Source organism: Rhyacophila brunnea, unplaced genomic scaffold (assembly GCF_057557595.1).
Source record: "Rhyacophila brunnea isolate RB1 unplaced genomic scaffold, BYU_Rbru_1.0 scaffold_1, whole genome shotgun sequence".
Taxonomy (NCBI): domain Eukaryota; kingdom Metazoa; phylum Arthropoda; class Insecta; order Trichoptera; family Rhyacophilidae; genus Rhyacophila; species Rhyacophila brunnea.
The window spans coordinates 54,638,083-54,662,251 of NW_028232751.1; the positions used below are offsets into that span (position 1 = coordinate 54,638,083).

At 33.8% G+C, this 24,169-nt stretch overlaps 1 protein-coding gene across 2 annotated transcripts; it reads right to left on the minus strand.

Moving 5' to 3' along the window:
• Positions 1-1,230: 1,230 nt before the first annotated feature.
• LOC147079970 (ubiquitin carboxyl-terminal hydrolase 46-like) lies at positions 1,231-18,408 on the minus strand. Of its 2 annotated transcripts, XM_085947335.1 has the most exons (5): positions 16,996-18,408; positions 12,939-13,109; positions 8,900-9,076; positions 5,869-6,020; positions 1,231-4,701 (listed from the first exon to the last, which is right to left on the minus strand). In XM_085947335.1, exons 1-3 carry the CDS (start codon positions 17,050-17,052, stop codon positions 9,071-9,073), a joined length of 234 nt encoding a protein of 77 aa, XP_085803461.1. In that variant the 5' UTR covers positions 17,053-18,408; the 3' UTR covers positions 1,231-4,701; positions 5,869-6,020; positions 8,900-9,070. The 2 variants fall into 2 exon arrangements, with proteins under 2 accessions (XP_085803461.1, XP_085803455.1); XM_085947329.1 differs by lacking the exons at positions 12,939-13,109; positions 16,996-18,408 and having other exon boundaries at positions 8,900-10,365.
• Between the last annotated feature and the right edge of the window lie 5,761 nt (positions 18,409-24,169).

Sequence of the window (24,169 nt, forward strand, 5' to 3'; positions counted from 1 at the left end):
CATATGGACAGGTGACCGGCAAAATATAATAAATTAACTTGTTGGCGCCGCGACGGACACATGTGGCCAGCACATCATAAAAACCAATATTTACATAAAAAAATCATCAAAATGAAAAAAAACATTATATTCTTACATAACCTATCAAATAATACCTTAGAAACAAATAATCGTTTTTTAACTATTTTATGTAAAACTAGTTGGTGATCAATGTGTTAAACAAATGCATTGAAGATTTGATATACACATCCTCAATTATTTAGAAAAAATTGTTGCCTCTGAACAACGCATGACCCATCTCTGTCATTAGTCTTTAGTATATACCTTTGCAAATAAAAATATATTTTCAGCACATCAGATACTTATCCTAATACTTTGAATTTAAATGAACACTTTGCTGTTACAATAGGTAATGTTAACATACATAATTTAAACGCTTTTATGGTAGATTATAGTGACGTGCTCAGGTAGCGACTCTCATTATTGACCACTCAAATTCTCATCCTTCATCCATTGTTGTCATGAAATTTCCTCTCCAAAGTTTAATTCTCGCTAGATATTTTCATTATACTTACGTTTGAAATCTACTTCAGAATACAGCATTGTTTAAAAGTATGTTATGTTCTTTTCTTTACACGCATCAAAAAGTTTATGCGAATTCTCGCGGAGTTCCTTACACTACTCGTAGAGCTCTAAGGTTCTGCAGATCTGGTTTGGAATCACTGCACGATATGGAGATGAATTATTTTTAACGTTTGGCGATATATTGGTGCTCACGATGGGCAAGTGACTATGCGTCAGGCTTATAATGTCGTGGGTCTCAGGTGCAAATCGCGGGTCTGGCAAAAATTCACGTTGTTTTTCAAAACGTGTTTGCACCCAGAGTATGGACCTAATAGGTTGAGCAAATGACTAATATCCATTTCTCGTGTAAACAAAAATCTGTTAAGAAACGTCTCCGTGAGGTGGCCTAGATCTACATAGGAGCACATGTAGAACAAATATAAAAATATATTATATATTGATGAAAACATGCCACATTGCCAGTGTTGACACCTTTTTCTGTGCTAATTATAGTACAAAGGTGTAAAAATATAGTATTTCTGAAAAACTATAGTACGGGAACATTTTTCACCTTTAAGATTCATCATTCAGAATTAAAGTTATAACATTCCACTATAATTTTATTATAGTACGGTTGACAATACTATACTGCAGATACAGTGATTGGAGTTCGCATTCCCTCTCATCTCGTTTTTCCTAAATAAATATGACAGGGTAATATTAAAATTCATAAACTTTGGTTTGAAAAGATTATTTATTATGTATGGATTGAACATAAAATAAAAATTACCGTATCAAGGCAAATATGACGATCATTAATTATTCAAGCATAAGACAATGTGAGCAATACTGTTGCATTGTGACACTAATGGTGATTCTGACCACTGGTTACCTAATAATGCGATTCTATATGTATCATTATTTTATGACAAATACACATCACCAAAATCCATTTGTGACTTTGATATGATACTATCAAAAGAAAACATCGCCTATATATGGATTGATACGAAATACATGGTTCTGTAGGCTTGGAATAAACAATAATAATTTAGTCAGGTAATTAATAACCTCTAAAAATGTAAGAACTTAAAACAACCAATCGTGTGAGGGAAAAAACTATAAGTAAATAATAATAAGAAGTAATAAGTAAGTACAGTAAAAATAATAAATACATACATATTATTGTCATTTCTAGAAAACAGCAGTTTTCTATATACACGTTTTATTTGTGGTTAAATGAAAAAAACAATATTATGCGCAACATAAATTTTCACAGAAAGGCATAACACAATGTGCCTTCACAAAAATATTACAGATTCATGAAATGAGAGTGTGGCGAGCATAGACCTGACATTGTCAGTCAACTTTTTTTTTAATAGTAAAATGAAAATTGTGCCACAAAGGTAAAAAAAAAACATAAAATAAAGAATTGCAATTTGATCTTCCTTCAAAGCATGATCAATATTTCAATTATTACAAATAATGTCTTAAAATATCTAAATAACATAGTTAGATACAATAATAATAATCATCACAATTAATTTCAGGAGCATTTCCCTGTAAATCTATTGAATCAATGCAGTAACTCTTTGTGTGACAAAATAATAATACTTTGCAGTACCTAATCTTACATACCTTATTATTTTTACTTTTACATAAATAAATAAGTGTAACCATATGTAATTTTAACAAATCAAAAGTATATCGATTATTATTTTTAACCATATATAGAAATAACTTAAAAATAAGTTCAAGTTAAAAATAAAACAGTTCACTAAATATGATATTTTTCAAATCTCTTAATAATTTATTATACTGACCTACAAGTGACCTAGGTCAATTTCTGTAATGTATATGTTACACCGAATGTGTGAAATTGCGTATTACACGAAATGGGCAATATTTTGCCTAATTCATGAATAAGACAACAGGCTTGCATTATTCATGAATTAGGCAATTTATCTGCCGAGTGCGTGAATTTGGCAGGGTATGGAATTCTTAAACTATCAGCATGACAGTAGAAAAAGTAAATTTAATACGGATGGTTTTATTAGTTATAATTGGACATAATATTATTATTATTAGGTTAGGTTAGGTTTTTTAATTCTGAATTCAACTGAATGTTCATTTTAAGGTTAGCTAACAAGTGTCAGCAAACTATAAATCATACTAACACAAACAAACAATCGACCATTGCCTGAGACCCAAGTACGAATCAAATCGCGAAAATTCCTTTTAATAAAATTCTTCCGTTATCATATAGTTCTTGATTTTTTTTGGGCATAGTAAATGGATATGAACGTCATTGTAGTTTATTGATTGGTATATTTTTATATAATCAATGGCGTTTGACACATTTGGTTAGTTTGATTAGTTGCAAAAAACACCACGGGAGCGCGACCATCTATTTTGACCAATGCATGAGCATTTGACACATTTGGCTTAGTTGCAAAAAACATCACCGTAGCGCTACTATCTAATTTGCCCAATGCATGAACTAAGCAGAAAAATTACTGCCGAATTCACACTCTCAGCAGATATTTTACCTAATTCAAGAACAAAGCAACGGGCCTGCATTTTTCATGAAATAGGCAAAATTTTGCCGATTCACACATTCGGAGTAAAATATATACAATTAATAATTTGCCCAAAACAAAACAATACCATTTTTAGAGATATAGCATGACCGCTAGTTTTAATGTGTCACAAATAAAATACAATAAATAAAACTCACGGGAATCTTCAATCTTCCCATTTTTATATGACAGTAATAAACCTACATGACTCATTTATTTCATGTTAGCTGTGACATATATACATTCAATGAGTCAGTGGTTGGTTATAATGCTATTGAAGCTACCACTTAAGTTGACAAAACAAATATTTTTGTCAGTCATGTTCATTTTTCTGCAACCTAGTGCTTGCAGAAAAATCCTAATTTACTGCAATTCGTAGTTATTATTAGTGTCATTATGAAATTTTTGTTATTTTCATACAACAGTAATTGGGGAAAATAATACATTTAAAATTTGTTCATCCAAATGCGTAAAATCAGTGAGGAGAAATTTGAATTTGGTGTTTTCTTGACAAGTCTTAATCTGCTTATTAACAGAAAGTACTCATTCAATTAATCAAAAAAATTTAGATAGTGCCAATGAAAGTAGAGCATAAAATAGTATTTTAAAATAATTTTCCTGTAAGCATAGTTTTCTCAAAAAACCAATTAATTTCGATTGAGTGCTTCAGTGACCATTTTAAAATACATACTTTGCTCATTGAGACATCATCCTCACTGTCTTTTTCCAGAGAATGTTCTGTATTCTGAATTAATCAAATCAGTATAAAACTTTGGTAGTCGGCAGTAGGCTATATGATCCTCTTCAAAATTGTAGATAATGTTTAGAGGCTCAGTGAGCTGATTATCCTCAATATTTTCAGCGGGATTGTTATTGACGCGTTTATAAAAAATAATGTATGGCGAGTTGAATGCCTCCATCGTTTTTAGAGTTTCAACAGATATTTGGATAACAGATCCATCATTATACGTATACCAAAGGTCACTATCTTCGCCAATGGTGAAATAATGGCCCGAATCTGGAGTCTTTCCACTATGTATGATGGTCGCGTACAATTTGTAATAAACGGTTTGACCATTTTCGTTAAGAATAACCGTTCTGTTGACAAATACTTTGTGATTTAATTTCGACCGAATTTGTGTTTCCGGGTTATATGTAAAATATTTTAGCACAAGAATCAGATTTTTTGGGGCCCTTATTAAATTCATAGAGCGCTCAGCATCTTGGAGACAATTACACGTATGACACGAGTACTGATTTTGGCTAGACAAAACTTCAACTTTAAAGTAGTAATCAATAAGTTCTTGCAAAGAACTGCAAGCGGCACCTCCAGGTAAATGTTGGCACATTTCATCATCCGGGAAGCTTAAGTGAATATCACGGAAAGTATCGTTTTTGACACTTTGAGTTTTGCAGATAGTGCACATAATAGATGATGCCATCACACCGCCAAAGATATACTCCACTATAGTATTGAAATATAGGTCAGGGGTGGTTGGCTGCCACCGTTTCACAGATTGGTTATCGTCACCCGCTTCCTCCAGTCGTTTGTTGCAAGCTGCAATCAATTTTAAGCATAATAAATACCGTGTGAAAAATAAATAAATTATTGGCATTTCTGGAAGATATAATGAAACTTTAAATCGTTAATTTGAAATTGACATGACTGAAATTAAAAAAAAATTATTTGTTTGGTTCTGTGCCAAAGCAAACATGTTCGCGGATATGGCCAGGCATACAGTGCCGGCCATACAAAAAATGCAAACTTATTCGCCTGTCTTTGAAGACAGAATGCCAATCTCAGGCATTTGTTTTGAATAATTTAAAATTCGGAAGAATACTGGTTCAATAATGAAACATTTAGCATAATATGATCTGCACTGTGTTAAGACGATACATCAGTGAAACGGCAAATAATTTTCAACTATAGGCGCGACGAAAGTTTGGACTCGCTGGCATTCGGAGAGCGAACGTCGAGGTGTCAATACGTCAATTTGTTTTGTGATGGCGACGGGGGTATTAATTCTTAAATGGTGTTAAGATGACTAAAAACGTTACCCATTTTCTTGAAAAAGAAAAATGAATATATTATTATTGTTACTAATAGAAGAATAAACAGAACATTAAATGGACGCATGTTGGATTTATATGACAAAATATATTTCGTTCGGCATGCCTCATTTGCACCCGCGAACCACAATCCGCGCATCGTCTAGCCTCAATCTTTTTAGACCATGCCTCAACTGAGGTATTGCCTTAAAGGTTGGTGTGGCCACTTTCTTTCGGATTGCGAGATGTTTTTGAGAAATGCTATCTCCCATTGCTTGTGCTAATGCTCATGCTCGATTACGAGATAATTATTATCCTAGGCAGCTGTGGTGAGTTAATTTTCGGATTTTAAGAAAGTAAGGTGATTAGCCCAGCGTTCTTGAGAGCCTTGAAGGTCGGCTCGAGCAGATTTTTCTGACAGGGATTTTCTTCCTTAAGTTTCTATTCTATGGTCAGTAAATCTAATCATGTTATTCCTTTCAAATATATATTATATTATTCCAATACCAGTGGCGAAGGGTGGAGGTAGGCTGTCAACTTTAGTTAATATTAGCCTACAATGTGTGGATAGTATTTGTTAATTTTTAAAATTCAATTAAACCTTGCCTATCCAAGCGATAGAAGGTAATAGTCAAAAAATATTTGTTTATCTATAAAATTATATAGCTGTATTTACCGACTGATGACTCTTGCAAAGAATAAGAACACCCAGCTTCTGAAGGTGTTACGATGTCAGCCTGCGATGTCTTATTTGACTCTCCTTGGTATTTGTCAGGGTGCAAGGCTAAGGTGGCAGTCTCTCGATCGTGGAGTTGGTGGAGAAGATAACTGGAAAAAATTATATAATCTTTTTTATTGTCTCAGAAACATAGGTTGATGTTCTAAAGTTAATCTATATTATATTCCAGTTTATGTTTAGTTATGAAGATGGTAAGGCCATCCGCTCCGCTCGAATACTCAAAAAAGATGAGACTGAAACTCCAGTATCTAGCTAATGTATTTCAATGGCAACTCACAGACGGCAAGACTGGAATCTCTCAGTTTCAAAACGTCCGAAACCGAAGAGACGCGACATGCTAGTCTCCCGGTCTCTCAGTTTCCAGTCACCCATAAAACAGTGGTAATATGGCCAATATCAGTAGATTCGATCAAAAATCATATTTGCTTGCCAACATTGGTAGAACTGAACTAAACAAGCAATAACAAGTCAATACGTCAAAAGTTAAATGGGCGAACCGATTTTTAATTTAAAATATGTGGCAGATGCTGAGAAATACTCCTGCCTGTATAATTACAGGCTGCCAGAATATTCCCGTAAAGATATTACGGAAAAAGCTTAGAATGAAGTAGGAAAGACAATGGGTTTGACAGCTTGAGGTTATGAGATTTTTAGGTTTCAGTAGTGCTGTGTGCGAAGCATCAGTCACTGGCCAGTTTATTAGTTCCATCAGCAACCAGTTTGTCGGATTTTAGTTTTTGCGTGAGCGGATGGCCTTAGGTTATAAGAAAAGATGTCCACAACATTGGGAGACATCTTATTAGTTTGTAATATATATATACAATTCATTTTAAAACAAAAAATATTTCCTAATTAGGCTGATATTTAATTATCAAATATCTTTTAGGAAGAATATTTCATAAAATGTGACAGCATGACAATACTTTTTATGAAAGATTAGTGGTAAAGAGTGTTTGCAGTGTTGCCTGTAAAATTAAGCAGATTGAAAACAAAAATTACGAAAATCTACAATTTTGCTTGATGTAAAATAGATTAGTGGCCTTCGAAGCGTTCTATTCTTATAAGAATCTTCTAAAAAATCACATAAATGTGACGTTTAATCCAATACAATATTAAATTTCAGTATGGCAACACTGGGCCATTGTTGTAACAGGTCGTTCCAAAATGGAATATGGCAAAAAAATTAACCAACAACAATTGTTGATCGTAGAACATGAAAAATATGAAATAGATTTTTTTAATAAATTACAAAAATGGAAATAAAAGAGTGGAAACGGTTCCATAACAGAACAGAACATGATAAAACAGAACATGACAACAGAACATGACAAAACAGAACAACGAAATATATAACTATGACCTTTCAGGAAAAATATAAATTTAATATTGAAATTGTCCTATCTCTATTATGTTGATAGATTTTTAATAGCACAGATTTTCAATACGCCATAATAAATCAAATTATATACCTAATTTCTGCATTCCTAATCACTAGAAAGCCTCAAATAAACGGGACTTGCCGGAACTCGGTGTTGCCGGCAAGCTTAGGTTATCTCATCTTAATCAATATAATATGAATACGTGTATTAATTAAGGCGATAAGTACCAAAAACATAAAAACTGACATTTTTATAGAAAAATGTTCTACATACCAATGCCAATAACTTCAACTATAGTCTAAGTGCCTCAAGCAAGTCAAAAAAATACAGCAAAATAATTAAACCTGTCGACGTTGTCAGTCCGTTGGCGTGTTTTATTTATAATGGTGTAAGTACCACTGCAGTGGTCAATGGCATTCAATATAAAATAGCTGACGATGGTGTGTTGACACTTGCGAGTTCTTAATACCTAAAATTATTGAAGCTGCCGTGATTGCTTCACACTGTAAAACTACATTTTTCAAAAGGTCTGCTTCATGAAATTTTACTGCAATGACTTGGTATTTTGTAACTACAGGCAATACTACTTTTTGGTACTTAGAGCCTTATTTAATACACGTATTCATATGTTCAAAATGATTGGGTGACTAGGTACAATGAAATAATGACCTAACCTAAATAGATTCTACAAAAATTAATGTTTCATTTTTCCCCTGGCTGTTTTGTGCGGTTACCGTGGAAACATACATAGCAAGCTAACATAGATTTGTTACTTATACTTGTAACTTTATAAAATATTTTTGAGCAGTGTAATATATCTCTCATGATACAGAAACGCTATAAAAATATTTGATAAAATATCTTTGATAGTCTAATACCAGCCTTATAGAGAGAATGATTTCTGGGATAGATATCATCTTTAAAAATCCTTTGCAGGTCGATTGTTTGGACGCTGCATCAGTTAAAATACAACCTCACGGTGGACTGAATTCTAAAGAATTTTTTGAGACTTTTTTTAAGGCTATATGGATACTATCTGTGGCTTTATCCAACTAGCTTTCTCTTAGGTATGCTTACATACTGTAGTTTAAACACTAAAAGATATCTATATTTGGCCATGTTTTTTTTCAGACTTGTACATGGTGTAAATGAGAACCCTGCTATTTGTTATTCTTAGTAATATTGTCCTGTATGTCTCTGACAACTATTTTAGAAATCGGGAGCATCAATCAGTTGTTTGTTCTCCCAAGGTGCAGAATTAACCTGCCACTGGCTTATTCAGTGTACTTCCATGTATCTACTTTATAGTTTTTGTACCTATTTACTCTTTATACCTACTTACTGTTTTTCTAATACTGCATATATTTCTGTTTTTAAGCATCATGTTGTGAATGTCTTGAATTTGTAATTTGTAAATTTGAATTAAGAATATTATAACTATAACTCAGATAACTTTCAATAGAATATGAAAACTTTTATGAAAAAAAATCAATTTGATTTACATTATAATAATAATATATTGGGCAATGATTATCGATTTGTGGTAATTGACCAAAAAAAGGGTCTAAAAAATAATGAAATAAATGTACCTGAGAAACTCAGAGCTGTCCTGTTGACGGCCCCAGATGAACCAAGGGGGCATGGCAAGTGTGTAGAATTGCTTTACATTTATCTGTTCATATGGCGAATATTGCAGGCAAACAAATAATTCACCCAATATCTCAAACAAATCTTCATCGTCCTTCATAATCACCAAATTGCTAAACCTGGATATCAAAATTAATAAGAATCATAAACACAAACGGTGCGGAAACCAATAGCAATACAAGAACTTATTTGTAAACCAAATCATATATCTCATCATCATCATCATCATCATCTTTTCCTTTCATCCTTTCGCGATATGCCCAGCATGCACCTCTCCATACCACGTCGTGCTACTCTAAGTTTCTGGATCTCTCTTTTACTTAGGGTCCATGTTTCACACGCATATGTGATCACGGGAAGCACACACTGGTGGTTGAACACTTTGCGCTTTAGGCACAGTGGAAGGTCACTTTTGAAGACATTATTCAGGCGGGCAAAGTACTCCAGCCAAGCTTTACTCCGCGAACAATTTCATCAAATATACATCCATCTATAGACACTTGTTGTCCCAGATAGATGTAGCTTTTCACCTGTTCGAGCTGAGTGCCATTGATGAGGATCTCTTTTTGGCCAGCAAAGCACTTGAACATGACTTTCGTCTTTGTTACATTTATTTTCAAACCTACTTTGTTGCTTACTTCAGCGAGTTCCTGCATTCTGCTTTGGAGGTCTTCTGAGTCTTGTGAGAAAATTACTATGTCATCGGCAAAGCGCAGATGACTCAGGTATTCCCCATTTATGGGTCCCTTTGTCATTCCAGTCAAGTTTCCTGAATAAGTCTTCAAGTATCTATTAACTATTCCATCATATATCTATTAACTATTAATGACAGCAAAGTAATGTCAATTAATACGCTTTTACTTTATTAAATTCAAAACACTATTTTTAATTTAATCCATTATATTTAAATGAAATAAGTAACACTTTAAAGTTTAATATATAACAAACAATGACAATATAAATACTGTTGTCATTACCAAAAATATTGCACAGTTCTTTAAATAAAAGAATATTATTCATCAATTTATAAGCAAATAAGAGTATTAAAGAATTTTGACTAAATTTAGCAGTCAAAAAGAGTGGAAATAGGTTAAATTGAATAGGTGATACACAACCTCCATTCCGTTGTTTTTAAATGTCACATTGCACTCATTGCAGACCACAAGATATTGCCAGCTGGCATATTGCTCTTACAGTTTGCAACGCAATCTATAAACTATGGCAAGCATGCGTGTATGACAGTTCATTTCTGTTGTTGTATATCTCATACCTCGTTTACTGTATGCATCCACGTTAACACAATCACTGCTGACCTTTTAATTACCACATTTAAATAACACGTTAATTACATCTAATGGCCAACTGCTCCAAACGCGCCAGTCGCGGTGTTAGCACTAAATATGTTTTAAATGGCACATACAAATTTTATCCATGCAACTTAATAGACATACAAAAGACTTGATAAATTATATATTATTGATAAATATATATTGGTAAACTGATAGCGACCAGTCATGCTTTTCGGCTATATATTATATAGTTGCCACTGGCCTATCAAAACGCATTAAATTGGTAGGTAGCAACAGAGATACCTAGCATATTGCTGTGAAAACACATGATGATGGCTGGCGAGTGTAATGAATATTTTTCATACAAGCATTTGAAAAATATTTTTTTAACAAAAGGTACATGAAAGATCACTATTTTTCTAATTTATTAAAATCGGTGTGTGTACCTACTTATGTATGCGCGTTAGAAGTTATACTTCTTTGGCGTAACAAAAATATGAAAACAAAAAAAATTATCCCGCCTGCCAATAATTTACGTAAGTAGAAAATACAATAAAATAATTGAAGAAAGATATTAAATACAATTAATAAAGTTTTGATTAAATGCATAATCAAATTAAAATGATATTTATTTCTACACAGTTAAATTGTTTTTACATAATTAAACAAAATAATACGATAATATCACAAAATCTTAACTTCAATAAAACCTACTTACCTACCTATCAATATTTTCATATAGTTATTAGTAGGTAATAAAGATTAATTTTAAAATGAGACCTCATTATAATATATAGATACACCTACCTAATGTTAAAAACAAGTACCTAGGTATGCAGAGTTTACAAGAAATTGTGTAGGTCTTTTGATGTTAATTTACTCAACTTGGCCACTAATAGTTTTACACTATTTTAGTATTGGTGTGACATTTTTGGTAGAAAAAACACATCTGTTGTCACATGTAACAAATTTCACTCGAAACAAAGTACAGGTAGAATAGCAAATGTCAAATCGGCGCATGCTGCTTTTTCATTAGTTTCGCTAGTCCTAGCATGGTCTCGCATATGCGCGCAGAAGAAATTAGCAACAATGGGCCCAGTCTTGATTTATGATCATATCCCGTCTTAATATTATTCCAGAGTGGTAAATGTTTAATAGTTGTGTGTACTGTTAACACTAAATTTAACACCGGCACGTGCACCCATGAATAGTGACCACAAAATTTTTAAGTATACAATTTCATAACGGTAAACATGTCTGCTAAAATAGAACCGCAGGGTCCACCAGCAGAAAATGGTTCGCCATCGCTGTTCTAAGCTGTACTTCGAACAAATCGGAAGCTATGCTGAGCACCATAAAATCACATAACAGCAGTGGCGAGGGGTGGAGGTAGGCTGTTAAGATTTGACATAAATAGTTCACACTATACTTTGTCAGTCACACGTATTTGTTTTCATTGAACTAAGAATATAATTTGCATATGGTGCTGGTTAGTTTTTAAAATTCAATTAAACCTGTCTAACCAAACGATAATAATTTAGATATGCCAAGGGCGAGTCGACAAAAATAGTGCATAGTTTACTATGCACTGTTTATGCCAATCTTAAGAGCCTGTCTCTATCCCTCGCCACTACACTACAGTAACTATAACAATATTTATTTATTTACTATACAATACATTGATTGACACACAGTTACAAGGTTTAAAAACACGCGCAATAATTTAAAATAGTGGCAAACTTTTTATCGCATTAATTTAATGAAATCATTGGGGTAACTAGTGATGTGCAAAGTGGGACTCGTCAGACTTTAATAATGCAAATCCGCAAGTCAATGGCGGGTATCAGAAATCTACATTACATTAACAATGGCTATTATGAATTTATTATTCTGATGTTCTGGCAAGTTATAAAAATGATATTATTATATTTATGAACATACATACTGCCTTGTCAATATTGTTTGTGTGCCGATACTTGTAACTTTAGTTAAGTGCACCTCTGATTCTAATTTGAAACACCTCACAAATATACATATTAGAAAAAGACATGGCAACTGACTTTTGTGGTTTGAATCAAGATACCAATAATAGGTACTTAGCTTAATAACTAGCCAGCGTCAGAAATGTCTCAAAATTTCAGTCTTGCAACACTTGTTTTTGAAGTATTGATGCATCAGGTGTCTTCAATAAAGAATGTCAAATTCTCAAATCTTGTGATTCACTCATTATTAAACTACTATTAGCAAGTCCATGTATGTTAAGACTTAGATTTGGAGATTCCTGACACTGCCAAGTAATCAAAGTATTATTGGTACCTTGACTCAAACCACAAGTCAGACGTCAATGTAAAGCGCTTCAGCAGTATGACTACTAGTTAATTTCATTGTAATTAGGTAGGAGAAAGGTGGCTTAATTATTACTAAAGCACATTGGCTGGAATTCGATCTATGCAGGTTCAAGTTTTGTCCAGCATCGTATTTTTTGTAATATGTATATTTCTGAGTTGTTTTTAATGAAGAATGTTAACTAATTAACTAATCTTGTGAATTATTTACTGAATAAAAAAAAAAGTTTCTGAAAATATCAGTTATAAATTTAGGTTAAAGAAACCTGGTGAACTAATTCTAAAAATGTATCAAAGCTTCAAACATTTTTGATACATCAATCAATTTAGTGTCAGTAGGTACTCACTCTTTGGTTAAATGTAGTGCCTGTAGCACGCTGTTCATGTAACATGTATTTCCGAGATTTTCCAATCCGACATTCATCTTTTCTGATGAGTTTGAACTTCTCAAATGCCAGAAAGGAAAGAATTGGCAAGTTACACTTGCTTGACTTAATGTGAGAATTAAGTCGGACGACCTGTAAGTTGTAAAATACACACTCCGTTAAACAAACTATTGAAATAGGTTAGGCAAGAAGTTGTAAAACGAAATTTAAAATAATAAAAAGAATAATGATCAGCAGGGGCGGCTCTACCCTAAGGATTCGTAGGGACCATCCCCAAATCATTATCATGTCAAAAATACACGTCCGATATATTTATCATTGTCATAATATACCTAGTTAATTATATGTTTAAATGAACTATTCAATTTATTTTATCCAACTAAACCGGCCCAATTTTATAGAGATATTTATTATTATTATTATACAAATAAATAAAGCAATGATTGTAAATTGTGTAATAACATAATGATGATTATGTGGTATCAAAGTAATTAATTAAATTAAATAACTATGCCCTATTTCATCGTGACACCTATGTACAAATTAAGAAATCTCTGACGTGTATTTTACGCAGACCGGGGTCACTTCGCCGCGGTACCTACAAATCTCGTTCTACAAAGCATGTGAATGCATTAGCGTTAGTATACGCATTCTGGGAAGTGGATAAAATAACCCCTAGGTGAGTAAAAACGCTCGCTGTATGTCGTTATTCAAAACTGGTAATGGTTAGTCTATAATAATTATTATTTCCTCATTAATAAAATCATATTATTATGAGTAGGTAGGTATGTATATTTAATAATTAATGGCTAAACCCCACCACATAGAAAGTAGAAGAGCCGCCACTGATGATCAGTATCCCCTTTTTCAATATATTTACTATTATTTCTTAATCATATAAATGCTTCATTTGCCATATTATTAAAATAGCGTACGGAGACATCCCCTGTCACCTTGGTTAATACCTTGACTTGGTTCGACCTGTGTCCCTTTCCCAGATAAAATAATACATCTTTCTGAACACTAAGAGTAAGAAACTTAAGAATATGTCACAAAAACTGAATTTATTTTCCATCATTTTGTTGTTATCCACTATAACACACAAAAATAACTGATCTAAATTCACATTTCAGTACAAAAAAATGCTGACAGTGTGAATATCTACGTGCATTATAAAATTTTAAGAACACAATACGGTATAGTATATTATTTGTTACAAACTGATGATGCAGTATTTTTATTTTGGTATCCAATATACAAAATTATTGACTCATAATTAAACAGTAATTTATTATTATTAATGTAATATGGATTGTAAAGTTTAATTGAACGGAAATAGTGGTCAACGGCTGGTCGGCCACAAGTGGACACATTGACGCCAGTAGATGTGTTCATAGCAAAAGTTGTCCCATCTGCTGGCCTCCCTGCGGTGACCTCCGGGCAATGCAGCATAAGCTGTAGCTAACAGCAGGGGGCGAAGGGCGAGTGACCGGCACCATAATGAAATGGGAACCAATCTCGGAGAGACTGATACGTGCCTCCTTCAAGACGCCTGGAAGCTCCTTGACCATCTTTAAGTGCTACGCCTGAACTGAGAATGCCGACGCGCAGACAAAGGATGCCTTCTACGATTCTCTCCACGCGGCAGTCTCCACCATCCCCAAGACACAGCGTGATAGATGAGGAGACAGACCCGGACCGAATCTAGGACTGCCGGACTGACTACCAGACCCAAGACAGGGTAGTCAAACGATTCGTGCGGTTGAACAAGCGCAATTTTATGAACCGGGAAATTGAAGCGGCAGAGGAGGCAGCAACCAGATGACACCAGTAAACTCTACTGAATCACCCGTGAAGTCTGCGGCAGGCGACCACCGACTCGCGGAGCCTTTCGTGGCCCCAGTGGAGCAATAGACTCTGACGTAGAATGCGTCAAGAAGATTTGGAAGAATCATTTCTGCAGAGTGCTGAACCGCCCACCCCCTTTGGATCCCTTCGACATATCTTTTCTCTTCTTTAGCTTTACTTTTGGACATTCCTCGAGCGACCGACACACCGAGATATAATCGGCTGTGAAAAGGCTCAAGAACGGAAAGGCACCGGGGGGAGACAGGATTCATCCTAAATTCCTCAAGTACAGCCTGAGCGCAATCCTGCACCCTATGTTTCATCTGATGACAAAGGTGTGGGAAGAAGAGCCCTGTCCAAGGGACTGGGTGAACGATGAAATCATCACACTACATAAAAAAGGTGACCCTCTTAGCTGCGACAATTACCGAGACATTACGCTACTCAGTGTTCCGGGAAAGATTTTGGCAAACATCCTCTTGATGAGGATAAGGGACCCAATAATGCACGTCCTCAGGAAAAACCAGGCCGGGTTTCTACCTGGTCGAGTGTGTGCAGACCAAATCCACAACCTTCGATGTCTTCTCCAGCAGAGCCATGAGCTGAACAGTCCGATAGCTTGCTGTTTTGTGGATTATGAGAAGGCTTTCGACAGTCCGCACCGCCCTTCCCTCTGGATGATACTGGGAGCATACGAGATCCCTCCCAAGATCATTGCCATAATCAAAAGCCTGCACGAGAATAGCGAATGCTGTGTCAGAATTGGAGACACTGTCAAGGAATGGTTCGGGGTCACGACCGGAGTCAGACAGGGTTGTGTCCTTGCACTATTTCTTTTCATCATCCTCTTTGACTTTATTCTACGGTAGTCAATACCACCCGACCGAGGCATACCTGTTACCCCCAAGGTGAAGCTATGCGACTTGGAATACGCCGATGACGCTGTCCTAGTCGACAACTCAATCGAGGCATTCAAGAGACAATCGACAGGTCGCATAACTACTCATCTCGCGTTTTTTTGAAAATCAACGTTTTTTGTAATAGCACCTGTCCTGATTTCCCTCTGATTAGCGACGGACAAAACATCGAGAGCGTCGACAGCTTCAAGTACCTGGGGGTACACATCAGTGGAGATAGCATTTTGCAGAAAGAGCTCGCTATCCGAATGGGAATGGCTGGAGCAATATTCAACTCGATGCGGAATGTCTGGGACTCACGATTGTACTCGGTCAAAACCAAATGCCGCCTATTTGACGCTTGCATTTTGACGGTGCTGCTTTACGGTAGCGAATCATGGCACCTTACGAAGGCTCAGAGCAACCGTATAATGAGCTTCGAAAACAGATGTTTGCGACAGATACAGGATGTGCGGTGGTATTACTTTAGGAGCAACAATCATTTTTTGTGCAAATCCAGATAAGTCAATTCCCTTTTTTTTAACCAATTAAGTTTTAATGAAACAAAATAGTTAGAATACTTCTAAGAAATATAATTGAAAGCCAATTACATGTACTTTGATTTGTTACTCATAAAAAAACATAACTATAATTATGTGGGGAATTTTTTGAACTTTGTTTTTGCTATAAGTATCTCAAAATGACAATTTGTGACTTATCTGACACATCCCCACCCACGAATTGTAAGTTTAACTTTGACTTAAAATAAAAAATATTTTTCTTTTTAATGTTTTCGGATATTTATTTATCAATAATTAATATAGTTGAAATTGTGTATTATCAAAAAAATGTGTCAAATTACAAGCTTCGTAATTTTCCGCTAGGTGCCTCTGTGGATCTATTCTATACTTATCGAACACTAAAGTGATAAATAGTATCAAACTTAGGGTTGGTTTGTATCAAAATATTAGCATTGATTGTAACAATTACACGAAGTTGGTTTTTATCGTTCCAATAAGTGCGATATTTTAACAGCAGCAAGATAGGTGCTGTTAAAATATAGCACTTATTGCAACAATAAAAACCAACTTCGTGTAATTGTTACAATAAGTGCTAATATTTTGATACAAACCTACCCTAAGTTTGATAATATTTTTCACTTTATCACTTTAGCGGTTGATAAGTATAGAATAGACCCACTGGTAGGTAAAGACATCGCCTTAACAAAATCATGGCACGTGTCTGGAGTAACCAATATATTTCTAAATTATTACCTTATTCATTGAATATTCAGCAAGGTTGGGGGTTTTGACGGCCTTCCTTTGACTCATCAAATCTTTTTCTCAACGTCTGGGGCGCTGCCAATATGAAAACAATATGTTTTGTCCACCAAGGCTTCGTTTAATCACCAAAAATCTTCAAATATTCTTCTCAACATCTGGCGTGCTGTGAATTTGAAAATAATAAATGTTATGTAATTTTATTATTTATATCACAGCTGCATTGAAAATTAAAATAATGTTTATTACTACTACTACTTCACTTAATAAGATCATATGGCCTCCACAGAGTAGAGGTTTTTATTAACGGTTTTTTGTTTTTACGAGAAATGGATGTTAACCATTTGCTCAACCAATTAGGTCCATACTCTGACTGCAAACACAAATTGAAAAACAATATGTGTATTTTCCAGATCCAGGATTCGAGCCTGGTACCCACGACATTATAAACCAACGTTTAAGCCGCTCAGCCATCGTGGGGCCGCTAAATTTCACTTTTATTATTATCATTAAAATGCAGTTTATTTGAACGTTGTAGGAAGATTTTTTTGATAATTCAAAGTTATAATATGTTTAACTTTAACATTCTTTTTATTTATGTATATCGGTTTAAGCTTTAGATCTTCGATATAAATAAAACCGTTTTCTAGTTGTGCTCATTTTCATTTCTAATTATGATTAGGGCCTGATAGATAGGATAATTTTGGTACAACATCTATCTGTACATAACAAATTTTCAGAAAAATTGCACAACATTGACTCTAATAAGACACCCCGCAGGAATCGAACCTGCATCTCTCGTATATCGTGCCCACGCACATAGTCTACTATGCTAAAGGAGTCATACCTAATTACAACAAACTTTAACTATTGACCTTAGATAATACGCAAAAGTCATACAATTATAATAATTAAACAATGGAAAAATTAAGTAATTTTATAAAATTAATTCAGCAAATCAGAATCAGTATAAATTGATGACGTTTCTACATACATCTAGGTAGAGAAATCGAAACTATAGAGTTAACAATGTTGTAAGAAATGTTGTTTTGCAGCAATTTTATCTCACAATACTACCTAGTGCCATCAAAACTTTATTTGAACATTAAAACTAAGTAGGAAGGAAGCCTTAGAGCAAAACTGAATAGACCCACTATTTTCCTCCCAATGCTAATTTCTACATAGATAATAAAATATTAGGTATAATATCAACCATTATAATTGTGCAAAACATTTCCCTCCAAAATCAATGAGTGGGTAAATATTTAAAGTGGTATTCTGTGAAATCCTGTCAAATTTACAACATTTTTATTTGCAATGCTGGTAGTAATAGTAATTATTGTACTAAATAACTGCAATTAAACAAAAATTGATAATATAATCTATTATTAATCTCAATTTTACCCACTTTCAATAGAATAGCAGCAATGGACACCAGATCAAACAGAGAAAGAAAAATTTATAATGTGTTCTATTTTCAAATTCAATCCAAACCCACCAAAATTTATTTAAATGGCTAAATAGTAAAATTTATTACTGGTCACTTTTATTCTTTTTATGGCTAGTCAAGTGCTTTCTTTTGACCTCTTTCGAACAAATTCTATTTTACATAATACTTTGCACCAAATTTAATTATGGTACGAAAATGTTTGTTATAGATATGAAATCTTTAAAAATCTTTTTTCCGATATTCAAAATTATATTATTTTGGGCGTAGGTACTTTATGTATCTTTTTAATGTCGTATATACCTACCTAGGTATCATAATAATATAAAACATATTATGTTATTGCATGTGTATCATTAAAATTGTGTTTATTAAATCTTCTCACTATTTAACTATTTATTATTGTGAATACCTAAACTAGATCCGATATAATTAGGATGGATTTCAAGTTTAACGTGTTTTAATTTTTTTTTAGAAAAATCGATGTTTTGAAAATGAACCTAAAATAAATAAACAACCTATGAATATTCACAAATATTTTCTATCATATTGTCTATGGTTGTCATATTAGTCTATGGTTGTTATTGTCAAGATAGAATCTAACCCAGTGTTGCCAACCGTACTATAATTATAGTATTTGTACTATAATTTTGGTCCGCGTACTATGTACGATATAAAATAGGTATAGTACGCCCAAAATACTATAATTTTGAAAATCGTACTATAATTTAATATAAAAGTACTATAATTTTGCATTTGCCATTTCGCAATCGAGTAGTCTTCGAAAATTTGGAAATCTGCGGCCCGCGGCAAAATATTTTTCCTAAAAAAACAAGCCGATTATGAAAAATCTGGGAATCTGCGGTCCTAAAAAAAACAAGCCGACCATGAAAAATTGGGAACCTGCGGCCCGCGACGAAATATTTTTCCTAAAAAAACAAGCCGACTATGAAAAATTGGGAACCTGCGGCCCGCGACGAAATATTTTTCCTAAAAAAAACAAGCCGACTATGAAAAATATGGAACATGCGGCCCGCGGCGAAATATTTCTCCTAATAAAAACGAGCCGACTATGAAAAATTAGGAAAATTTTCATTTTCAACAGATGACAACGCGTACTATATTTTATCCCCAAATACTATAATTTTGGAGGCTCTGTACTATAATTCCACTTTCAAAATATGGCAACACTGATCTAACCTGAAAACTATAATATTACATACAATTACATATTATTATTCTTTTCGTCGGTAGGTACGGATATTTCGTATCTGTCATTTTGTCGACATATTGCGAAAATCAGAATATTTGTAGGATTATGAAAAATCGAGGGAAATTTTATAATACTCCCAACATAAGTAGGTTGTTTTAGGTTTTGGGATGTATCTATAGCATGGGTGGCCAACCCGTGGCCCGTGGAGCAGTGCGAAAATTAAAATAATATTAAATGCTGCCGCTAGATGTGCTAATTTCGCAAATTGAGATTCGATATTGGATCAAGATTTTAAAAAGCACGGTGTGGTTTTTGCTGCATTTGCAACGCCATTCTCCGTAGACGTGAATTTATTGCCGGGAAATTTACAAATGGAACATTATGAAATATGTTGCGATGAACAGTTAAAGGAGAAATTCCATCAGGTTGGTTTGGAAGAGTTTTACAAAACATATTTGGACAAGGAGAAATATTCTGCATTTTACAAAACATGCTATAATAATGACTTCGCTATTTGGAAACACTTACACGTGTGAACAACTTTTTAGTCGGATGAAGCATATCAAATCCCGAGTGAGAACACGAATCACTGATGTACATTTGGAAAACTGTTTGCGTGTAGGAACAACCTCCCTGATATCGATATTGATGCAGTTAGTTCTGCCACACAAAATCAAACTTATCACTAAAATTTATTATTTTTATATTACCTATTTTGTTTAATTTTTATTATTTAAAAAAAGTATCTAATAAATATGCTTGATTCTAATTTTTGTTTTATTTTATTAATATATATTTCTTCTTTGTTTGGTATAATAAAAAAATCGGTTATGCGGCCCGGTAGGAAATCTCATTTTTAGAAACTGGCCCGGCTGCTGAAAAGGTTGGCCACCCATGATCTATAGTCTAAGGCACAGGCTCTCAAACTTATTAAGTACTTTGAGATTTTTTTAAAATCTAGTGCCCCCCATATTTTTTAACTTACCTTTTTAAACTACCATCTGTTGCATATCTTAAAAACAGTTATTGCAAATATAATTTTTATCTCATCCTATTTCTGAGATAATCATATTTAGAAGTATTTTTATCAATATTAAAAGCAGGTTTTGAATTTAAAACTTATCTAATGTGAAGGATGAATCTGGTGCATTCCGACGAGTTTGTTAATATCAGGTTCGAATTCACTTTAAACAGCCGTAAGTCGCGTTCAGTAACTTACAGCCAATTTGTCTTTTTAATTTAATTAGCAACTTTCCTACAGCACTAAATTCACATTCACATAAATACGACGATGGGAATGCTATCGGTAATTGTTGAACAACCGACCATAACCTAGGTTGAGAGATTCGCTTCAGCAGCCTTAAAATTCTTAGTAGCCATTCTTGAATTTAATTTTTAATTCCTCGTCAATTCCATAAGTTCTTCTAACTGGAATGATCCTGCTGTGGTGACATTTGAAAAATTATCCAACACCCGGTCTGGTATGTCCATGTTTAAAATGTCCTGGAATCATTCCTTAAAATCATCGTGGAGATACTTCAAGAGCTGATTCTGTCCTTCTAGATTTCATTAACACCCCCTAATTTTCTTTGAGCCTTCTGCCCCCTGAAAGCCTCCTGCGCCCAAAAGGGGGAGTTATCGCCCACTTTGAGAAAGACTGGTTTAAGGTTTTGGGTGTTTTTTAGTAGGTTGTGTTAGAAATAGGTTTTGGGTTGCTTTTTGGTCTCAAATCACCTCAACCAAAATGAGGGTATGAAGTACTATAAAATTACTAAATCGAGATGCATCTTCGGCATCCATTCATCGTGAGATACTCAAATTAATATTTTAGATATTGACACGGCAGGGGTTGCATTGAATTGCGTACCTATATTTTATAGCTTAGTAATGCACCTACATTGGCCGAGCGGTTTATATGTGATGTCGTGGGGTCCCAGGTTCAAATCCTGGGACTGGCAAATTCACATATTGTTTTTCAATTTGTGTTTGAAGTCAGTGTTTATAAATAAGTTACAATTGGCTTACATCAATTTCTCGTAAAAACAAAATCTGTTAATACAAACCTCCACTCTGTGGAGGTCCATAATTATGATCCTATCGGGATCGGACATGCTCAAAAGAAAAGAAAAAAGTAATCAATACCTCTTATTCTTAAGTACATTTTCACAGTATTCATAGAATATAATAAGCCAGGTAAAAGTGTTAAACCAACTATAATAAAACAAATTAACTTTAAAATATGTAGTTGCACAAAAACAATTGCTAATATATATTATATATTATATGCATCGCAAGTGACCTTATTTACAAGATTCACATAGGAAATAATAATTATATAAGTAGTATAGACTCTCAAGATGATAATTTAGTTACATAACAAATTTCATAGTCCAGCAGTGGGGGGGGTAGAGAAAATATCTCCCACAAAGCCACGTTGCTGACCTGAAGTCATTTGACACATCTAAGTATTATTTCATTCATTCTTTTTCTTTATCCATGTCTGATCCTCCGAGAATTCCTTACGTTCACCAGTCTACTTGCACTTTACCGAGTCTTGCCAGCATCCTGGAGCTCCACCGTCAACACTCCCGTGGATAGTATTTAGTGGCTCTCCAGAACGCTGTAGAAAGTTTATAGCATGTGGCCTAGCGAGATTGAATGTCATGTCTTCACCACAAATGTGATGACTGATGAGTCCAGGATGGCTTCTCTATCAAAATCGTTCGACGTGGATTCAAATTGATGGCATTTTAAATTTTTAAAACAAAATTAAAATTACCTGTATAATAAGATGTCTCAAATTGCAAGCTTCTTATTTTTTCGCAAGGTGCCTCTGGTAGGTGGAGTATTCACTCACCTTCAAAGTTTTGTATAAAATTCATTGTCATTGAATTAAATAAAATGTCTTAATAGGTGGTGCAGGTGAAAATATATTATCATGAAATAAAATAATATATAAGTATTTTACTGCAGTCAAACAAACAAAAATATTTTACATAAAAATAGTAATCAAGCAATTGTAATGCAGGAAAATGACATTTAAGTGCATTCGACTCGTTTCACAGTCTTGACAAAATTGTGTATCTTTTAACCATAATTAAAGTGAACTAATACAGTCACAATGTTTTAATATTATATGGTGTCAATGGTGTATAAAATAACCATAGAAGAATAAAAATTAATATTACGTATCTTCATTTTAATTATGTTCGGAAGATATACGTTTTCTTCAAGACCGGTATCGAAAGGTATTTGAAAATATCAGTATCAAATGATCCTTTGACTGATTTTGTCCATTAGAGACATAGCGAGTATCGTATTGGAAGAAAAAGAATCGGCAGCTATTTAAATAAATAGGCATATAGAAATTTAAGACACGCCTAACTTATTAGAAAACACAAAATATGCATACCGCATGCAAATGATGCAGTTAAAATCAAACTGCATTGATATATCTTCTAGATATTTCTTTTACAGACAATTTAATAATGATAAGAAAAAATATGTGATTTTAAAAGCTAGTTACACACATAACTGCATACTCGCAACGAAGCTTGTGTCAACGAATTTTATTTTTGTATTTAAATCATATTCAAAAAATAGAGTACATGAAAATGTTTGAATTTCTATACTATATACTTGCACAGATATAACTGAATGTGTGTAACAAGGCTTACACAAGTCTGAACAACCTGGCACCGTTTAAGTATATTTGTGCTATATAATGTGGATGTTATATTACGGCCGTCATGCATACTTGTGCATACAAAGTATTATGTAGTTACATTTGTAACTGGCTTAACAAAACTTTCACTCGCAGCAGATATATTTACAAGACCATTTTATCATTGTAAGAAATTTACCATTACCAAAACAACCACTTATATTAAATATTTATATTTATTTGAGGGATGGAGGGGTATATTTTCAAAGCCAGTGAGTTATGAAAAATTAACAACAAATGAACAAGTATTTTTTGTAACCTTATATCCAGTAGAAAAATCAACTTCATAATCGGTGTTGGCTACAAAAGTAACTTATTCCAATACAAAAAACATAATAATATGTAACATCAACACTGTAAATAGTTTTTTGGTTTTTGCCAATCAATTTGTTGAAGTGGAATAAGCTCACTTTGAAAACACACGCCTCATTTATGTATGCGTCTATGTCTTCCTGCTACATTTTTGAACATCGTTGTGTAACCATAGTGTGCACATATAAATGGCTCCATCCTAGTGTGTGGTTTTTGATGTTTTCTCAGTGCATCTTGTTAGGTGAATCACATTGGGCAGTCATTGCATTGAAAAATAACAACCCGATAAAGGATGTTTGAATGCCTTTTTCTTTTCTGGCATATGTTTTGCTACAGATATTGCAGATATATTTTTCAACTTCTGAAATGGGGAAAAAGCATTTTAACCTTGATTAATGTAAATCTAGCCTATTTGTTTTTATACTAGTGATGCTCTATAATTTCTAAGATAAAACGTCTTTTTCTATACTAT

Coding starts and splice junctions, on each gene's coding strand:
- LOC147079970 (XM_085947329.1), bottom strand. CDS start 9,057: ATGAAGGACGATGAAGATTTGTTTGAGATATTGGGTGAATTATTTGTT. Junction 6,021..8,899: donor GACAGCTCTGAGTTTCTCAG/GTACATTTATTT, acceptor AATTTTTTCCAG/TTATCTTCTCCACCAACTCC. Junction 4,702..5,868: donor TTTGCAAGAGTCATCAGTCG/GTAAATACAGCT, acceptor AATTGATTGCAG/CTTGCAACAAACGACTGGAG.